General features: G+C 44.6%; 1 protein-coding gene across 7 annotated transcripts in view; it reads left to right on the plus strand.

The window, feature by feature from the left end:
* Positions 1-6,244: 6,244 nt before the first annotated feature.
* NEDD4L (NEDD4 like E3 ubiquitin protein ligase) overlaps positions 6,245-18,475 on the plus strand; it is a 365,125-nt gene continuing 352,894 nt past the window's right edge. The window contains exon 1 of one of the 7 annotated variants that reach the window (XM_034943816.3): positions 6,245-6,727. In XM_034943816.3, the coding sequence (XP_034799707.1) occupies positions 6,680-6,727 (48 nt within the window). In that variant the 5' untranslated portion in view covers positions 6,245-6,679. Of the gene's footprint in view, positions 6,728-7,618; positions 7,635-7,693; positions 7,710-7,751; positions 7,769-7,790; positions 7,807-7,987; positions 8,037-18,475 lie in introns of those variants that run through there. The other 6 variants (XM_057300460.2, XM_057300462.2, XM_057300461.1 and 3 more) reach the window with 6 other exon arrangements.

An 18,475-nucleotide genomic window follows, 5' to 3' on the forward strand; every position in this document is an offset into this window, starting at 1 on the left:
TTTCTTAAAAATAAAGAAAAAGCTAAAAAGAAAAAAAAAAAGCCAGAGCAAGACTGGTCCTTGATCAAAATAGTTTTTTAAGCTTCATGTTCAGATAGGGGATTAAGATACAAACTTTTGGTTTGTTACATTAGGCATTGTTAAAAAAAAAAAAAACTTCAGGCATATTAAATTTAACAGATTTTAATTGAGCAAAGAACAGTTTGAGAATCCAGCAACATTGCGCTTCCCTGGAACGAGAATAGGTTCAGAGACCCTGATGCTGCTGTGTGGCCAAAGACGGTTTATGGACAGAAAATGGGAAGTGACTTACAGAAAACAGAAGTTAGGTACAGAAATAGCTGAATTGGTTACTGCTCAGTGTTTGCCTTATTTGAACACAATTTGAAGAGTTGGCCTCTTTGATTGGCTGAAAGTCAGTGATTGATACAAGAGTAAGTTACAGTCTGTTTACACATCTAGTTAGGTTATAGCTCATTATGTATGAAGAAACCTTTAGGCTGTTAAACTTAATTTAACAGCATGCATGTAAAATGTCAAGTGTAACCGGTAAAAGAACAGAAATGCAGTGATTAACATCCCAACCCACCCCAAGTGAGGAAATAAATGCAGTAAGAAAACAAAGAACACTATCATTACTCAATCAGACGACTAATTAAAAGGCATGAAAAAGTACGTAGTAAAAATGTGAAACAAAGCCAGGTATTTTAGAAATGATGATTTTTAAAAGGTAAATCGCTATTAGTAATAAACTAATAAACTATATTTTATTAATTTTAGAGCTCTAGAATAAATAGCACATAGTTATTCAAAAATGTATTTCTTTAAAAGCTTAGCTATTGATATGATTTGGATGTTTGTTCCCTCCAAATCTCTTGTTGAAATGTGATTTGCAATGTTGGAAGTGGGGCCTGGTGGAAGGTGACTGGATCATGACGGCAGGTCCCTCATGAACGGCTTAGCACCATCCCCTTGGTGATAAGTGAGTTCTAGCTCAGTTAGTTCATGTGAGATCTGGTTGTTTAAAAGTGTGTGGCACCTCCCAACCCACTCTTGCTCTTGCTCTCACCATGTGAAGTGATGGCTGCCCATCGCCTTCCACCAATGATTGTGAGCTTCCTGAGGCCTCCCCAGAAGAAAATGCCAGCACCATGCTTCCTGTACAGCCCACAGAACCGTGAGCCCATTAAACCTCTTTTCTTTATAAATTACCCAGCCTCAGGTGTTTCTTTTCTTTCTTTCCTTTCTTTCTCTTTCTTTCTTTTTTCAGGGTCTGGCTCTTTTGCCCAGACTGGAGTGCAGTGGTGTGATGTCGGCACACCTCAGCCTCAACCTCCCAGGCTCAAGGGATCCTCCTGCCTCAGCTCCTTGAGTAGCTGAGACTACAGGTGCAAGCCACCAGGCCCAGCTAATTCTTGTATTTTTTGTTTTTAGAGATGAGGTCTCACTTTGTTGCCCAGCTGGTCTCGAACTCCTGGACTCAAGGGATCTGTCCACTTCAGCCTCCCAAAGTGTTGGGATTACAGGTGTGAGCCACTGTGCTTGGCCTCAGGCATTTCTTCATTAATAGCATTGCAAGAATGGCCTAATATAGCTATTTTTATACAAAAAGATGAGCTATTTACAAGTCATTCTTTGCTACCCACGTCTATATTTGTCAAAAATTTGAAGCATAATATAGCTTTCTTATATGACCATAAACGGCTTAAATTTGTTACATTTCTGTGTGTCAAGGAATGGTGCTGAGTTCCAAGATGATCCCAGTTTTTACAGGTTTGTGGCCATCTTCAAAATGTCTGCTTAATAGGCTTTCTTTTTAAAGAAGACAAATCATCACTGAAAATTGAAGAGAAAAATCGAGTGTTATTTATATGAAACTTAAACATGTGACATTATGTATTCTTCTTCTTTGGGTACTTCCCAGATGTGATTATGATCTACATAGTTTTGCTAAGACAACTCAATAATTTGTAAAGAGGCTTAGCATTAAAATATTCCCTATTTGTGATTACCCGTTGTACTTTAAAATTGTTCCTGCTAATTTTTCATTTCTGATGATCCAAGTGAAGAGTATTTGCCAAACACCCACAGTATCAAATCTAAGATGCTAAAGGCAGCCTGCAAAGGGAACAAAGGGAAACGAATTCTAGAGGAGACTCTACAAGTTAAGGTTCTATGTAATTGTTGGGTAGATGCAAAACGGACTGGAGGGAACATTGCTTTTGATACACCTGCTGAATAGTTCCCTTTAAGGGTTGTCCTCCCTCACCCTCAAAGAAATTGGATTACTAGGCCGGGCTAGGTGGCTCATGTCTGTAATCCCAGCACTTTGGGAGGCCGAGGTAGGTGGATCACGAGGTCAGGAGATCGAGACCATCCTGACTAACAAGGTGAAACCCCGTCTCTACTAAAAATACAAAAAATTAGCCGGGTGTGGTGGCGGGCGCCTGTAGTCCCAGCTGCTTGGGAGGCTGAGGCAGGAGAATGGCGTGAACCCAGGAGGCGGAGCTTGCAGTGAGCCGAGATCACGCCACTGCACTCCAGCCTGGGCAGCAGAGCGAGACTCCATCTCAAAAAAAAAAGAAAAAGAAAAAAAAGAAATTGGATTACTAATCTGAGACTTCAGAGTAGATGATGGGTAAACTGATTGATGATGCTAGTCTTCTAAGTATGTTTGTTTACATTCTACCTCACTCCACAAAAGATTTGAGTGTGTTTATAATGTGTAATTTCCTCTAAGTTGAAAAAAAAAGAATGAAAAAACAGAGTGGTGGAAAATATATAAAGAAAAGGAATATAGGCTGGGCTCAGTAGCTCATGCCTGTAATCCTAACACTTTGGGAGGCCAAGGTGGGAGGATCACTTGAAGCCTAGAATTCGAGACCAGCCTGGGCAAGGGAGACCCCCATGTCTACAAAAAATAAAAAACCTTAGCCAGGTACAGTGGTGTGCTCCTGTAGTCCCAGCTACTTGGGAGGCTGAGGTGGGAGGATCACTTGAGTCCTGGAGTTTGAGGGTACAGTGTGCTGTGATCATGCCACTGTTCTCCAGTCTGGACAACAGAGCAAGAACTTGTCTCTCGGGGAAAAAGGAAAAGAAAAAGAAAAAAAAAAAGAATAGTAATATAAATCTAGGCCAGATGTCTCTAAACTTGGCAGTGGTGCATTAGGATCACCTGGGGAACTTTTAAAGCTCCTGATGCCCACGTGGCACCCTGTACTAATTAAATCATAATGCCTGGGAGTGGGAGGCAGAGAGGAGCAGTAGTAAAAATTCCCAAATGTTTCTACGTATAGTAAAATTTGGAAACTAAGCTGATGTTCTCAGCCTTAAATGCACATTAGCATCACCTGGGAGGCTGTTGAAACTACTGATGTCAGAATCCATTAAATCACAGCCTCTGATGCTGGTTACTGGGCACTTAGTCTATTTGAAAGCTCCCCAGGTGATTGCGATGTACATGCCGAGTAGAGAACCACAGCACTGGGGGAAAGTTGGTATATAGTTACAAAAGGGATTTTTTTTTTAATGCGTTCTTTTATGGCTTAAGACCATGAAACTGGTTCTGAGCTTCCTGGTGGCCAAAGTAGATAGAAAAACACAGTCGGTTTTAATAATTTTGGTCATCTGCCATGCAAAAGCTTACCAGTTTCTTGAAAGCAAAACAGCTTTTCTTCATAGATCTGAAATAAATGTCTAGTTTATTAGTCTTCTCACAGAGGATGTTGATGTCATGGATCACGATTTTATAAACACCCTACAATAAGTGACATATGGCGAGTTTCATATTATAGTTCCTAATAACCATCCCTCAGGGAAAGACAAGGACATGACCCTGAGTGCAGGGCTATAGGCTGTTGCGGTGGGTGTGTGGGAGTAGATGATAAAAGACAGGAAGAGAAACTGCCACACCCCTCTACAGTTTCCAGATGACATAGCCTTACCCAAAGGCGAAGCCTGGAATTGTGTACCTCCGGGATGTGGAAGGCATGTCGTGTGTAATTAGAAATTATAATTTTCTATCAGCACATTTTAAGAATTATTTATTTATGTATTTATTTATTTAGAGACACAGGGTCTTTCTCTGTCATCCAGGCTGGAGTGCAGTGGCACAATCATAGCTCACTGTAACCTTGAACTTCTGGGCTCAAGTGAACCTCTAGTCTCAGCCTCCTGAGTAGCTAGGACTATGGGCCCATGCCACCACACCTGGCTAATTTTTAATTTTTTTTTTTTTTTGTAGGGACAGGGGTCTCTCTATATTGCCCAGGCTGGTCTCGAACTCCTGGTCTCAAATGATCCTCCTGCCTCTGCCTCCCAAAATGCTAGCATTATTATTCAATTACTTTTCTTCCTTTATAATATAAACTGTACAAATTTTACAAAGGCTTGGCTAGTGAGGGTAGGTAGAGAAGCACTGACTCCCATCCATGAGGGTCACAGGCTAGGGCAAGGGCATCTGAGAATGCGTGTGTGTGTGTGTGTGTGAGAGAGAGAGAGAGAGAAAGAGTGTGCACGTGTACCTTTTGTTTATCAAAAGACTTTACGGGTTTTTTTTTTTTGTTTTTTTTTTTTGAGACGGAGTCTCGCTCTGTGGTCCAGGCTGGAGTGCAGTGGCGCAGTCTCGGCTCACTGCAACCTCCGCCTCCCAGGTTCAAGGGATTCTCATGCCTCAGCCTCCCCGAGTAGCTGGGATTACAGGCGCCCGCCACCACGCCTGGGTAATTTTTGTATTTTTAGTAGAGATGGAGTTTCACCATATTGGCCAGGCTGGTCTTGAACTCCCGATCTTATGATCCGCCCGCCTCAGCCTCCCAAAGTGCTGGGATTACAGGTTTGAGCCACCGTGCCCGGCCTAAAGACTCGAGGTTTGAAAGGGTTGAAAAACCTCAGTATTGAAAGAATGGACAGAAATCTGACTTTTAAATAGTCCTCCATAAATAGTTCTCATCGGGGGTTTTGTGGCCTGTAAGTACTGTGGACTTGATGGCTCAAGACTTCTAGAGAAGGCTTCTGAGTAGGATGTTGACTCCATGGGGCTAAGTCGTCAAAGGAAACCCATTCTACGGCACAGGTTTTAAGCCAGTCATGCTGCAGGGAGGCAAAGGAGAGCTTAAGGTAGCATGAAAACGAACTAACAGGACGAACAGCAGATAGTTATGTAGCTGGCAACGAGGAATATGATTCTTTCGGGTCACGCGAGTTCTCTCTTAACTTCCTTGAACGAAAATCCTAAATGCATCCTGGTAATACCCAAGTAGGCACTTTGACGTTTCCTTTTCAAAGGCAAATGGAATGTTCTGCGTCTGTTTTCTTTTTGAACTCCCAACTGCACTTAACATCTAAATTTAAGGAAAGGCTTCCGAAAAAGTCGACTGACGAATTTCTTTCACTTATTTAAAGTATTCTCTTGCAGTCCTATAAATCGGAAGGATTAAATGAACTGCTTGCTAGAGAAACAGTAGCTGGGAGGTGGGTCTTATTAGCTACTGTGGCTAATAAGACGTCTCGATCATTTGCATATGCAAAGGATAACCTTAAGCTTGAGTTTGATATTTCACGTTGCGGCTCACAAATGAACTGCTTTTTATTCGAAGAACCATGCTGTCTGTTTTCGCGTGGGTGGGTGTGTAACCGGGGCGGGCGCTATGTTGGTTTTGTTCCCTGCAAGGTTGACACAGGCAATGGCGACTTGCGGCCACACTGGGGCAGCCTCTCCTCGGCTGGCAGCCGGGCCGGGCGGCTCGCTCCCGGGAGCTGACAATGTAGCCAAGTCCTGCTCGTCGGGGCCGCAAAGAATTTAAAGGGGTCTAGAAACATCCATCTTTTCCCCTTTTCACAGTTAACAGCGAGCTCAGAGCTCTCGGTAAAAAGACCACCGGGAGGAAGAAACGCTCAGGGCGTTTTTGTTATTGTTCGCAAAATCCTCTATCGCCCCCAAACGTCCAGCCCGCCCCCTCCCTAAAGCGGAGGGAACCCGGGAGAGGAGGGAGGGTCGGCGGCGCCGGCCAAGCGCGCCAGTACACGCCCCTGCGGATCCGCCCCGCGGCCGGGTGACCCCCGCCGCGCCGCGCTGGAGGCCCCGGGCCGGGGTGGGCGTGGGGCTGAACTCCGCCACCCCCGCAGCCCGCGGCCCGCTCCCCAGCCCGGCCTGTGATTGGCTTGGGGGGCGCGTGCGCCCGCCCCGGCGAACGGGGAGGGTACCCTCGCGGCGCCGGTGGGAGGAGGCGGAGGAGGGGGCGGAGAGAGCGGGGGCCCGGACGGAGCTAGCGAGGAGGCGGGCGAGCCGGGTCCCCGGGAGCGCAGAGGAGGCTCGGAGAGGGGCGGAGAGCGGCGGGGCGGGAGGGAGGCGCGGGTCGCGGGGAGGGAAAGCCCGGCCGGGTCTGCGCCGCCGCCGCGCGCAGGGAGAGGCGCCGGGGCTGCCGCCCGGTGCTCGGCGCGCTCTCGGGAGCCGCCCGCCCGCTGGTCCCGCAGCCTTCCGGGAGGAAGCGGTGCCGGCAGCGTCCGGGGCGCGCTCTCGGGCACCCTCACCTGCCGGCGCCCGGCCGCTTACCCGGCAGGGCGTGCGCAGGGTAGGGTGCGGGACCGGGGGGACCTGGAGGCAGAGGGGAGAACCGGCCGTCGGCGCCGCAGCACAGCCGCTGGGAGCGCCTCAGACCCCGCGCGGGGCGCCGGCTCCATGGCGACCGGGCTCGGGGAGCCGGTCTATGGACTTTCCGAAGACGAGGTGAGTGGCACCCCCTTCCTGCTCGGGACTCCCCGGGGAGTTCCTATCCCGCGCCGGCAGGGGGAGGGGAAAGGGGCCGTCCCCGGGGTGCTCGTGCCCAGCGTCTGCAGGGGAGCCCCAAAGCGAGAGCGCCCCGGAGCGGGATCCAGGGGAGCTTGGGTCCTTCCGCACCCTCCACCCTCCGCAAGCCGAGCTCATTGTTTGTAAATAAAGCGGCGCGACGCCCTTGGAGCTGGGGGTTCACTCCGCAGCTCCTCGCTTTTGGGAGGAGAGGGAGGGGGCATGCGTGCCTCTCTTGCCTCTTCCTCTCCAAGCAGCGTCTCCCGGGGCTGTTGGGCAACTTTCCGCCTCTCGCCCCTGCAGCCCGGGAGTCCATGATGCATGTCACGTCTGGGTCGCGCGGCTGGAGACCCGGGACTGCGGAGAAGCCGGATCGTTTCCCCCTGGAACTTTCTCTCTCATGATTGTGTGGATCAGCAGGCGCTCAGAAGCCTGTGCGTGCTTATCCCGGCGGGAATGGGGGACACGCTGCGTGTGTCCCTCCCCTCGTTTTGCAAAGTCTACGGCCAGGATTGTGGATTTCGGAGCCTCGGTGGGGGAGGTGTTCAAGGCTGGTGGCAGGTGCTCCTGGAAACTTGGGGAGGAAGCTTGCAGCCCTGCCATTTTTTCCTCCCGAGGATTCAAAGCCCGGCACCTCCGGGGTGGGTGGGGAGAGGAAAGCTTAATTGATCTCTTTTATTAATAAAGCGAATGAATAAGCCACGCCTCCCGGGCGGTCGGTTTCACTGGAAAGGGCTTTGTTTTTACCTTCACTCTCTCTTCCGTGTCTCCCACTCCCCCCTTTTGAAACAATCCTGCTAAATCACTGCCTAGTCCTCTCTCGACCAGCCACGCTCGGCTCTTATTGGTATGTTGCTCTGCCAAAAAGGGGGGTGGGACGCTTGTCGCGGGCGCGGCGTGACAGGCAGGCTGGATGGAGCAGGTAGGAGTGGTTTGCCATCTGGCGGGGTGCGCGCTCAGGTCTGGCTCCCCTTTCGAGGGGTGAATTTACAACCCAAGAAGCATTACTCAGCAGGGAGGTATTTCCTATCCTGGTTGTGCATTTCATGAAAAGTTGATGCCTGGAAATTCAGGCGTTCTCGATTTCTCTTTCTTCCCCTCCCTCCTTTCTTTTCAGAGGTTCCCTCTTTCTCTCGTGTTGGGGGTGGGGTTGGAAGAAAGGCTATTATCTGAGACAAGCTCGCGTTATGGCTCCGCTTTCTGCGGCTCTCCTACCCTGGCATGGTGTGTGTGTGTGCCTGTGTGCTACGTAAGTGTGGAATGAAAGGTATTTTGGGGTGGGAAGGGTGTTTGGGGTATGAATTTTTTTCTTAGCGGTGCTAGGCAAAGCTTGATGTATTTATTTGATCAAAGAATGATCACAGTGCAAATAATGTGTGATTTGTGTGTTTATTTTGCCTCGCTGTGCTTTTGTAAAATAATTTCCCGTTTTGTGTAACTACCTGGGGATAGGTGAAAGTAGCATTGTTTCATTGACCCGGGGGGATTCCCCTCTCCCTCCTGGCTTCTCTCTTTGAGGAGCTTTCCCTTGCATCCTCTACTTCTCCATTTAATTAGTGGCAGTAGAGGGCAGGCCCTGAGTTGCAGAGACGCGGACATTCCTAAACAAAGGGGCTGCTTGGGTTGACGTATTGTGGGGGGTGGGGGGTGAGGACAGCTGCATTTCATCCTAGGTTCTTTTAAAAAATGTTTTAATAACATGATTATTTGTAAAAACTCCCCCGAAAAAACGATTTTAAGAGTGTTTTGGGAAGTGCAGCTGGATAAATGAAAGACGTTAATGTCACTGTTGTTTGTGCTTTGTTTACATTGGCAGTGAGTGTCAGAATCTACCTAGAGCACATCTTGCCACTTTTGTCCACAGGAGTCACTACTAATCATCATAACTGATGTCTAGTGTGAAAGTGAAGCTTGGAATGTAAACAGAGTCCGAGTGTGTGTTGGCATGTGACTGGATTCACTCCTGCATGTTGCTAGAAGGGAATTTGGGGCTGTATAGGAAATAGCAAGAGGTGATGAAGACACCTTTTATTATCTATTTATTGCCATGTCGCTGGTAGTATTTAGTTCCACACACATTGTATTTCACAAGATGAGTCTCATCCGTCTTCCTTTTTCAACTTTCTCCTACCAGTGAAAAAATAAGCCAGGGCAGTTCTGATGACTTCACATTTCATTGGTATTTGTTTTTCATGGGCAGTTTCATGCTGTCACGTTGCCCTTCAGAGAATCAGGGAATGCCTTCGTAGAATATTAACGACAAATTGTTGAATTTGCACAGCTTGTTTTGTCTCCCTGAATTAGTATGTGTAAGAAAAACCAATGGAAGATTTTAGCAGGCTCTGAAAGTAGAATGCCCGCTGAAGCAAACGGCAGGGTTGTTCTTCCAAGGCGTATTAAATATGGGTACACTTAGTTTGCAGACTTGGTGTGCTGCAGAATATCACATATGAAGATATTTTGACCGCTATTTAGAAGAGTGACCTCATAAATCTTTTAGCAAAGTAGACACACATACCTACCACATTTCTTAAAAGTAGATTCGTATTTTGATTTGAGATTGTTGAAAAGCATGGTATGTTTGGAGTGCACTTAGTTATGTCCCATCTCATAAAGACTGTTGAGCTCTCTGCACTGCTGATGATGAAGCATTGCATGAACCCAGAAAACGGGGATGCCAAAGCACAGGGCTTAGGTGCTGTTCCTTGCGTCATCAGCAGAGGTCTGTCCACTTTGTAGAAGGTAAGGGGTTGAGATGTGGGCTTTGCTTGTGTGAATGTATGTGCTGTCTAATTTTTTCTGTGTGTTTCGGGCGGAGGTTTCTCTGGTGAGTTATAATTCATATTTACCCTGATTTAAGTCATGTCACTTTAGGTAGCCAGATTCAAAACCATCAGATGAAGGACTTTTGGTGTTAGAGGGATTAGCAGTTTAACAAAACTTCTGATTCATGGCCCAAGATCAGATTTGGTTTGGAATCAGAACACTTTGGACTAGTTTCTGCATCTGGCTTGAGTCCTTGTGGATTTCTTGTTTTATTTCTTTATTTTTGGCAATCTGTAGTGCATTTTGGCATAGTTTACTTATGAATGTTACCGCTAACTTTCTGAAATCTTTTATTCCATTTTAGAAAGGTATCATTTATTGAAAAGATTTTTCTACTGAACAAAATACTGGGATTGAGTGGCAGCTTCTTATCACATTAGATATGACATTAAGTAATTTCGTTAGTAGTTAAAATGAAGCAAATGGCATAGAAATGAAGGCCAGGCTGACATAGGATAAATGGCACCTTCTCTCCTTATCCTGTACAAACACGGATAGTTGGCTACTTTTGAATGCCTCTTCTATACCAATGGTAAAAATCCGGCTTAATTGGGGCCACATTCTAGCCTAGTCACAATCAGTGGCTTGCATTATGTCCTTTGAGATGTGGCAGATCTGCTTATAGGTGCCAGTCACCACGGCTCCCTGCTGGCTTGGGGGTCTTTCTACTCATTTACATATAATTATCTACTTCTTAATCAACCATTAAGGTTAACTTTTGGCATGGATCCTGTATGCTTTTCAGTTTAAGATGCTGTCACTTTTAAGATGCGCCATGAGAGCAAAGTGCTAAGCCTTGTGCACATACTATGTCATTTAATTCTCATGAGAACTGTGTGAGGTAGGCTGTGATTTACAGATGAGGAATGAAAGCTCAAAGAGGTTACGTGACCTGCATAAGGACACAAAACAAGTTAAGTTATGGAGCCAGGTATTTTGAATAGAAAGGCCTAGTTTTTAACATGCTGAATATCCCCCCTTTCTGACAAATGCCTTGAAAGGTCTTACTATCTAGATTATTTAAGATAATGTAAGAGAAATAAACACCACTGGTTGCAAACTGATGGCTGCTGGGCCCGATTTGACCAGGAACCCTGCTTAATATGGTCTCTAGAGTGTTTTAAAGCTTGGAAATTTCATGAAAATGGTAAAAATCTGGCTTAATTGGGGCCACATTCTAACCTAGTTACAGTCAGTAGCTGGCATTATGTCCTTTGAGATGTGGCAGCTAGTTGTGCTATGGTTGCAGTCACCACTACTTTCTATTGTCTTAGGGGTCTTTCTACTCGTTTACATATAATTATCCACTTCATAACAAACCTTTAAGGCTAACCTTTGGCGTGGATGCCATATTTCTTTCACTTTACGGTGCTGTCACTTTTAAGATATGCCATTATTTCATGTACCACGAAGAAAAAATTGCTGTCAAGTTATGACATACTGTCCATCTTATGAAGCATCCTTATTTCAGAGAAGTTGAAATATGAGAAAAAGGATATTTTAGAATTGATGAATTACAGTGACTAGAAACCTGGGAAAACTCCATGCCATCAGTTTCACTATCCCCAATCATTCAGTACTTTTAAGTCAACGAGTAGTCAGATTTCTGCTTTTCTGTGTTTGAGGAAAGTGCTAGAAAAAGAGAAGTGCTCTTAAATAGGCATTAGCAAAGAAGGAACTGGGGGCCTAGATCATAGCCAACTGGATGGCCGTCTGTAAGTGATTAAGAATAGTTGTTAGTTTTTAAAAAGTGGCCTGTGTGTATTTTCAAGAGATTACTTGGGAAACCCTATGTGCCATCTTTGCAGCTGTGCAAAACGGTGAGGACAAGATTGCTTTCAAAAATTGTGGTTTAGATTTTGCTTGGATCTCAAGGTGAATGCTGACAGGCAGTTTTCTGAAGAGAGAGAAGGCTTGCCCAGTCATGCCAAGTCCAAGTGCCTGTGTCGGGCCTAGATGCTGGATGGTAGACTGTATACCCAGGACATATAGGTAATGTTTGAGAAACAAATGTTAAAAGGACCTAGTTTTCATGGTGACATTTAAAATCAGTTTTTAAAATTCATGAATATAACGTGTTGTTTTAAAATTTGATTATAGGGACCGGGTGCAGTGATCACTCCTGTAATCCTAGCATTTTGGGAGGCCGAGGCAGGTGAATCACTTGAGTTCAGGAGTTTGAGGCCAGGCTGGGCAACGTGGTGAAACCCCGTCTCTACAAAAAATAGAAAAGTTAGCCAAACATGGCGGCACATGCCTGTAGTCCCAGCTACTTGGGAGGCTGAGGTGGAAGGATCACTTAAACCTGGAGGCAGAGGTTGCAGTGAGCCAAGATCATGCCACTGCCCTCTAGCCTGGGCGACAGAGTGAGACCCTGTCTCCAAAAAAAAAGACTAATGAATAGAATTTATTTTCTTCAATGATGTAGTGTCCGTGGAATTTGTAGACATTGACATTTGAATTTTCATTATATTTAGTTTTATTAAATCAGAATGTTATGATTGTTTATTTCATTATTGAACATCAGTTTCCTTAATTTAAGGAATAAAAATAATTTTGCTCAGGCCAGACATAGTGGCTCACATCTGTAATCCCAGCACGTTGGAGGCCAAGGCTGGTGGATCACTTGAGGTCGGGAGTTTGAGACCAGCCCGGCCAACATGGTGAAACCCTGTCTCTACAAAATAAATAAATAAATAAATGAAAAAAAAATCAGCTGGGTGTGGTGGTGGACACCTGTAATCCCAGCTACTCTGGAGGCTGAGGCAGGAGAATAGCTTGAACCCTGAAGGCAGAGATTGCAGTGAGCCGAGATCGCACCACTGCACTCCAGACTGGGTGACAGAGTGAGACTCTATCACAGTAATAACAGGCTGGGGCAGTGGCTCATGCCCGTAATCCCAGCACTTTGGGAGGCCGAGGCTGGAGGATCACCTGAGGTCAGGAGTTTGAGACCAGCCTGGCCAACATGGTGAAACTCCGTCTTTACTAAAAATACAAAAATTAGCTGGGCTTGGTGGCAGGCAACTGTAATCCCAGTTACTCGGGAGGCTGAGGCAGGAGAATTGCTTGAACCTGGGAGGCAGAGGTTGCAGTGAGACAAGTTCGGGCCATTGTGCTCCAGCCTGGGCAACAAGAGCAAAACTAAAAATAAAAAATAAAAAAAGAATAGTAATAGTTTTGCTTAAAGGGTGAGGACAGTGACAAATGGTGATCCTCAGATGACTGTAGTTTCTTTACCATTACAGAATGCAATTCAAATGAAAACCATTGCATGGTACTCAGGCATTTCTTCAATGCAGTGTGTGCCCACATCACCAGGAAGCTTACTTGGGAAAGTTTGTTTTGGGATTCTGGAGTACCTCAATATATCTGGTATATTTTCCCAAGAAAAGTGAATAATCTTGGGGGGCCGAGGTGGACAGATTGCTTGAGCCCAGGAGTTTGACACCAGCCTGGGCAATGTGGTGAAACCCCACCTCTACAAAAAATACAAAAACTTAGCTGCGTGTGGTGGCATGCACCTGTGGTCCTGGCTGCTGGGGAGGCTGAGGTGGGAGGATGGCTTGAGCCTGGGAGGTTGAGGCTGCAGTGAGCCATGATCATGCCACTGCACTCCAGCCTGGGTGACAGAGCTGAGACACTGTCTCAGAAAACAAAGGCAAACAAACAAAGATCACCCCAAAGAAGAACTCCCAACATATTAAAAGTCATTGAGTTTTGTACCCTTCAAATGGATGAATTGTGTTGTGTATGAATTACATCTGAATAAAACTGTTTAAAAATATTAAGAATGATTGAGTGTGACATTATTGCAGCAGTACATTGGAGTTTCTGCTAAATTACTTTTGCATTCATTTCAAAAGGAAGCAACTATGCCCATTGCTAATTTAATAACCTGTTTGCTTGTGCGGTGTTTAAAATGGCATCATGAAAACATGGCAATGTGTGATAGATTAAGAGCCAATTAAATTTTTTATTTTGAGTTACAAGATCTGCATTAAACAGATTTTATTGTTGCCCTTGAATTTCCAGTCTTAGATGAGTAGCAGCAGTGAAAAAAAGAGATCCTAGCTTAAGAGTTTTCAAGCTTTTTGATGTTGCAGGTATTTGAATAAGTGGGTCTGTCTTACTGAAATATTTGTTAATTAGCGATAAAGCAAACTATATGTTGATCTTTTGGTAGTCCATGCTAAGGAGGATTAGAATAATATATAAATAATATAATGGTAATAAGTATCAGGGCAGGAGGATTAAAGAAGGGTGGAAGAAGTGTGACAAAATGTTACTTTCTGTTTTTACATTGTTTCTCTTCCAGGTCACAACTGTATTTCAAATGTATTTCATTTTCAGACTATAGGTGGCAATGTTTGTGCTGTTCACTGTTTAATGTTACTGTTGGCTCGGGTGTTGCTTGTTGCTGGAATATGGAAATGATAGCATAATTTAGAGTTGAGAATAAAAAAAGCTAGATTTAGAAAACTAGAAACTAGATTTAGATTTAGTAGAGACTTTCTAAATAGTCCTAGTTCTGCTGTGTGGACCCTTCTGTAACTTTCTGTTACTCTGAGAAGGAGCTGATAATTATCACAACTACTGGTGTTTGATTAGCAGAGACATTCTTGATTCCTGATGCAAGACCGTGGCTGAAGTTGTAGCAGGGCGTTTGGTGGTTGGCGGTGTAAAGATCTGGGCCTCTTGTTTCATGAATAATAGAATCTCACTATGATTGTAATATTTTGTTTTGAACTGGAGTGCTGATTATTGTAATGCCTTTAGGTGAGAAAAGCCTTATTATATAAGTGTATCTGGGGTAACTAGCTTAAATTTGACACTCCAGTCAACTTTTTGTCCCTGACTTCAGTCCTGCATTGATTCAAAACGCACCAAGTTAAATGGCAAGGCTCTCAGATTCCCTTGCTGTCATCAAATTCAGTGTTTGGTGACTTCTTGGCAGGCAGACATCTACCAAGAGATTTTGTATTCTTTTTATACCTCCTATTCACCAAAAGAAAAGGGCCATTCAAAAGTGAGTTTTTCTTTTTTTTTTTTAAGTTTAAAAAGCTATGATGTGGCCACCCATGGTGGCTCATGCCTATAATCCTAGCACTTTGGGAGGCCAGGGCAGGCAGATCACTTCAGGCCAGGAGTTCAAGACCAGCTTGACCAACATGGCAAAACCCCGTTTCTACTAAAAATACAAAAATTAGCTGGGCGTCGTGGCGTGCCCCTGTAATCCCAGCTACTTGGGAGGCTGAAGCAGGAGAATCGCTTGAACCTGGGAGATGGAGGTTGTGGTGAGCCGAGATTGCAACTCTGCACTCCACCCTGGGTGACGGAGTGAGACTTTGTCTCAAAAAAAAGCTGTGATGTGAAATCTGTTCTGTGAAGGTAGAACTTGGAAAGGCTTGTAAGGATGGTGGTCCCATGAAGAGGATGAACAAACCAAGGGAACTGTCCTCTTGCTGGTTTGGGTGATGTCCCATCACCTGTCACTTTGTTTGGGCTGCAGTGGACCAATGGTTTCCCAGGCACACTGAAGTGACATGTAGATGGATTGCTTGAGTGGCTCCGGCATGTTTCCATCTCCTGTCTACCAGGCAGAGACCGTGTTCCCTGTTTTGAGGGGATCCGGAAGTGCAGTGACAAGGGCCTGATTTGCATCTCCAGCTCCTGGTCTTGCCTGTGTTAACAATTTTTTTTTTTTTTTCTTTCCAGATGGAGTCTCACTCTGTCACCCAGGCTGGAGTGCAGTGGTGCAATCTCGGCTCACTGCAAGCTCTGCCTCCCGGGTTCACGCCATTCGCCTGCCTCAGCCTCCCAAGTAGCTGGGACTACAGGTGCCCACCACCACGCCCGGCTAATTTTTTTGTATTTTTAGTAGAGACGGGGTTTCACCATGTTAGGCAGGATGGTCTCGAACTCCTGACCTTGTGATCCACCTGCCTCGGCCTCCCAAAGTGCTGGGATTACAGGCATGAGCCACCGTGCCCGGCCAACAATTTTTACATTCTAATTAATTTCCAGTTTCCAACCTGACTCAAGGTTTAGCTCTTCGTCTCTTGGGTGCAATTTTGGATCATGTCTTATAATGTATATTTAAAAGTGTGTTGTAAAGCTGGAATTCCCATTGTGGGTAAATGCTGAGATTGTTATAATAGTGAGAAGTGCACTTGGGAACCATGGCCAACACTGCCCTAGCTGACTGGAGGTTGCACTGAGTTGCCCCCGTTGAACATCTGTTATGAATGAATGTTGGAAAATGCAAAGCCAATCATTTCTTTTACCTGACCTATGTGATGTTAAGTTTTAGTTTTATGTTTTGGCAAGTGAGTGTTGGATGTCACTAATGTGAGGAGGCCGGTGAGGGCAGACTTTGGGTCAGAGGTAATGTAGGAGATGAAGACCTTTTCTATTAATTTTTCCTGTTTAATTGAAGATGTTCGTGTTGAATGGGTTTTATTTACATGTGTAAGTTCTTTTTTTCTTAATGCTGGAAGTTACTTTGGTTTTTCAGAAAATGCAAGTAACCCTAATCTATTTAGAGAATTACTTTGCTTAGTAAGCATTCAGTACTATTTAGTAATGGGGAAAAAATGTGTTTGTGTCCCACAGCGTGACAGGCTCCACAAACTTACTTACGAATCTCCTAACTACCCTGAGAACCTGAAGAATGGGACTTTGTGGAGAATCTTCTGCTTTCTTTGCTAGTCTCTATTTTTCCTTCTCAGTTATTAAGTGAGTTGTCTTTGGGTGTCCTCATCATGCTGACTTCATCTTGCCCAGTTTGTTTTGGGTAGAGGAAGGAGTGCAAGGTTTAAAGGAAAAGCAAAGCCTGTACAACATGGTGAGACCCCATGCCTGTGGTCCCAGCTACTTGAGAGGCCCAGGTGGAAAGATAATTTGAGCACCGGGGTTCAGGAATGCGCTGAGTAATGATTGCACCACCGCACTCGAGTCTGGGCAACAGAATGAGACCTCATTTCAAAAGAAAAAGAAAAAGCAAGACTGAATCATTTCACTTTGTATTATCCTCCTTGCTCTCATTCCTTTTGTGCTTCATGCATTGTGTGTGACAATTGGATGCAGCCGTAATTATTGTCAGTAACTTGGTTTTTAAGCTTCAGACTGTATTTCCTCCTCACTTGTTAACACCAGAAGATAAATGAATGTGGCTCTTGGATTGAACTACATCTACAGGGAGCTGAACTTCCCATGTTGACGTTGAATTCTAGAGTATGCTTATGCTGATTCTTGAGAAATTGGTATGTGCCGTGCCTTTGGAATTGATACCTTAATTTTCAGTGAATATTATTGGTATTATTATTAAAGAGAACACTTTAAGCCAGGAGTAAGAGCTTTCCCTCCTTTTGAGAAGTGAGGTACAGAAGAGTATACTGCAGCTGTGGGAGTGATGGGTGGGGTGGGGCAGTGTTGAAGAATATTTAATACCACGAAGATGTCACCAGTATAATATTAAATAGAAAAAGGAGGTTATAAGACAGTGGATCCAGTAGAATCCTATTGTGGTTAAGTGTTTATATGTAGAGAAAATGACTAGGGGCTAGGCACAGTGGCTCATGCCTGTAATCTGAACCACTTTGGGAGATAGAGGTGGGAGGATCACTTGAACCCAGGAGTTCAAGACCAGCCTGGGCAACATAGTGAGACTCTGTCTCTATAAAACAAGAAAAAAGAAAAACTAACTAGGGATATATTCCAGCATGTTAGTGGAGGTTATCTTTGAGCAAAGGGGATTATAGGTAATTTTTTATTGCCTTGTGTTTTGCTTACATGTATTTTCTATATTTCTACAATAAACCTTTTTTTCTTAATATAAAAGTAAGTTTAAAAGTGAGTTTAAAAATCCCTGAAAGGCATGTACTTCAAGCTTCAAGTGAAAGTTATAGTACTTGTTCAGCACAAATACTGATATAGTGTTTGTTCAGTGGAACACTTATTTAGGGTCTGCCTTGTGTTTTGTGTCTAAGGATTACAAGGTCATTTTCATATTAGGAGCTCACCACTACGTTGGGAGTTGGAGAGATAGAGCAAGGATTATTTTAAGGAAAAAATGACTGGTAAATTGTATTTCTTTTTCCCCACTTGCAGTTTGCAAAATAGATGTTTCATTTCTCTCCACTGTGGACACTTAAAGTTTGAATTTCCATCCTTCTGTGCACTCCAGTTGCGTGAAAGTAATTTACATTGCTAGTAGTGGTTTGGGTTCTCTGAATTTTTTGTGTGTACTATGGAAATTGTGTCCTGTGATCAGACTCAAATCCGTTTCTCCTTATTATTGTTTTCTTAGGTTTTGAGTTAGAGACCTTTTCATTACCGTATAAGGTGTTGAATAGGTTTAGATATCAAAGTGATAGCTATGCATAGCTATACTCACCTGTGAGCGGTCAGCTCTTCAGTGTTTCTTTCAACTGACTTGTAATATCCAGCCACTGTTGGGTGTGACCTAAAGTGTATCTCTTCCCAAACAGAAGGGAGGAGTTGACAAACACCATGTTACTTTTAATCAGAGACTTGTCCTTGTCCCCCTTCCCCCAGCCTTTTAATGATTCTGAATTCACGTTGCAGTCGATATGTGTTTAAAGTGTTGGTAGGTTTCTTGTACTCACACCACCCTCCTCCACTCCTCTCACCCCCAAAAAGTGACAGCTGACAGTTGATGGCATCTTAGAATTGTGAGGCTTGAGTTGGTCTGTCTCAATTCGTGTTTTATGGTGGCCCATAAATTGTGAAAGATAATTGATAGTTGTCATGGGAACTAGTTGTGTTGTTCAGCTATGATGTCTCAATTAGGAAATGTTCACCTAGACAGTAAGGAAATGGGCCAGCTCAGGGATGTCT

This window comes from Pan paniscus, chromosome 17, assembly GCF_029289425.2.
Source record: "Pan paniscus chromosome 17, NHGRI_mPanPan1-v2.0_pri, whole genome shotgun sequence".
Taxonomy (NCBI): domain Eukaryota; kingdom Metazoa; phylum Chordata; class Mammalia; order Primates; family Hominidae; genus Pan; species Pan paniscus.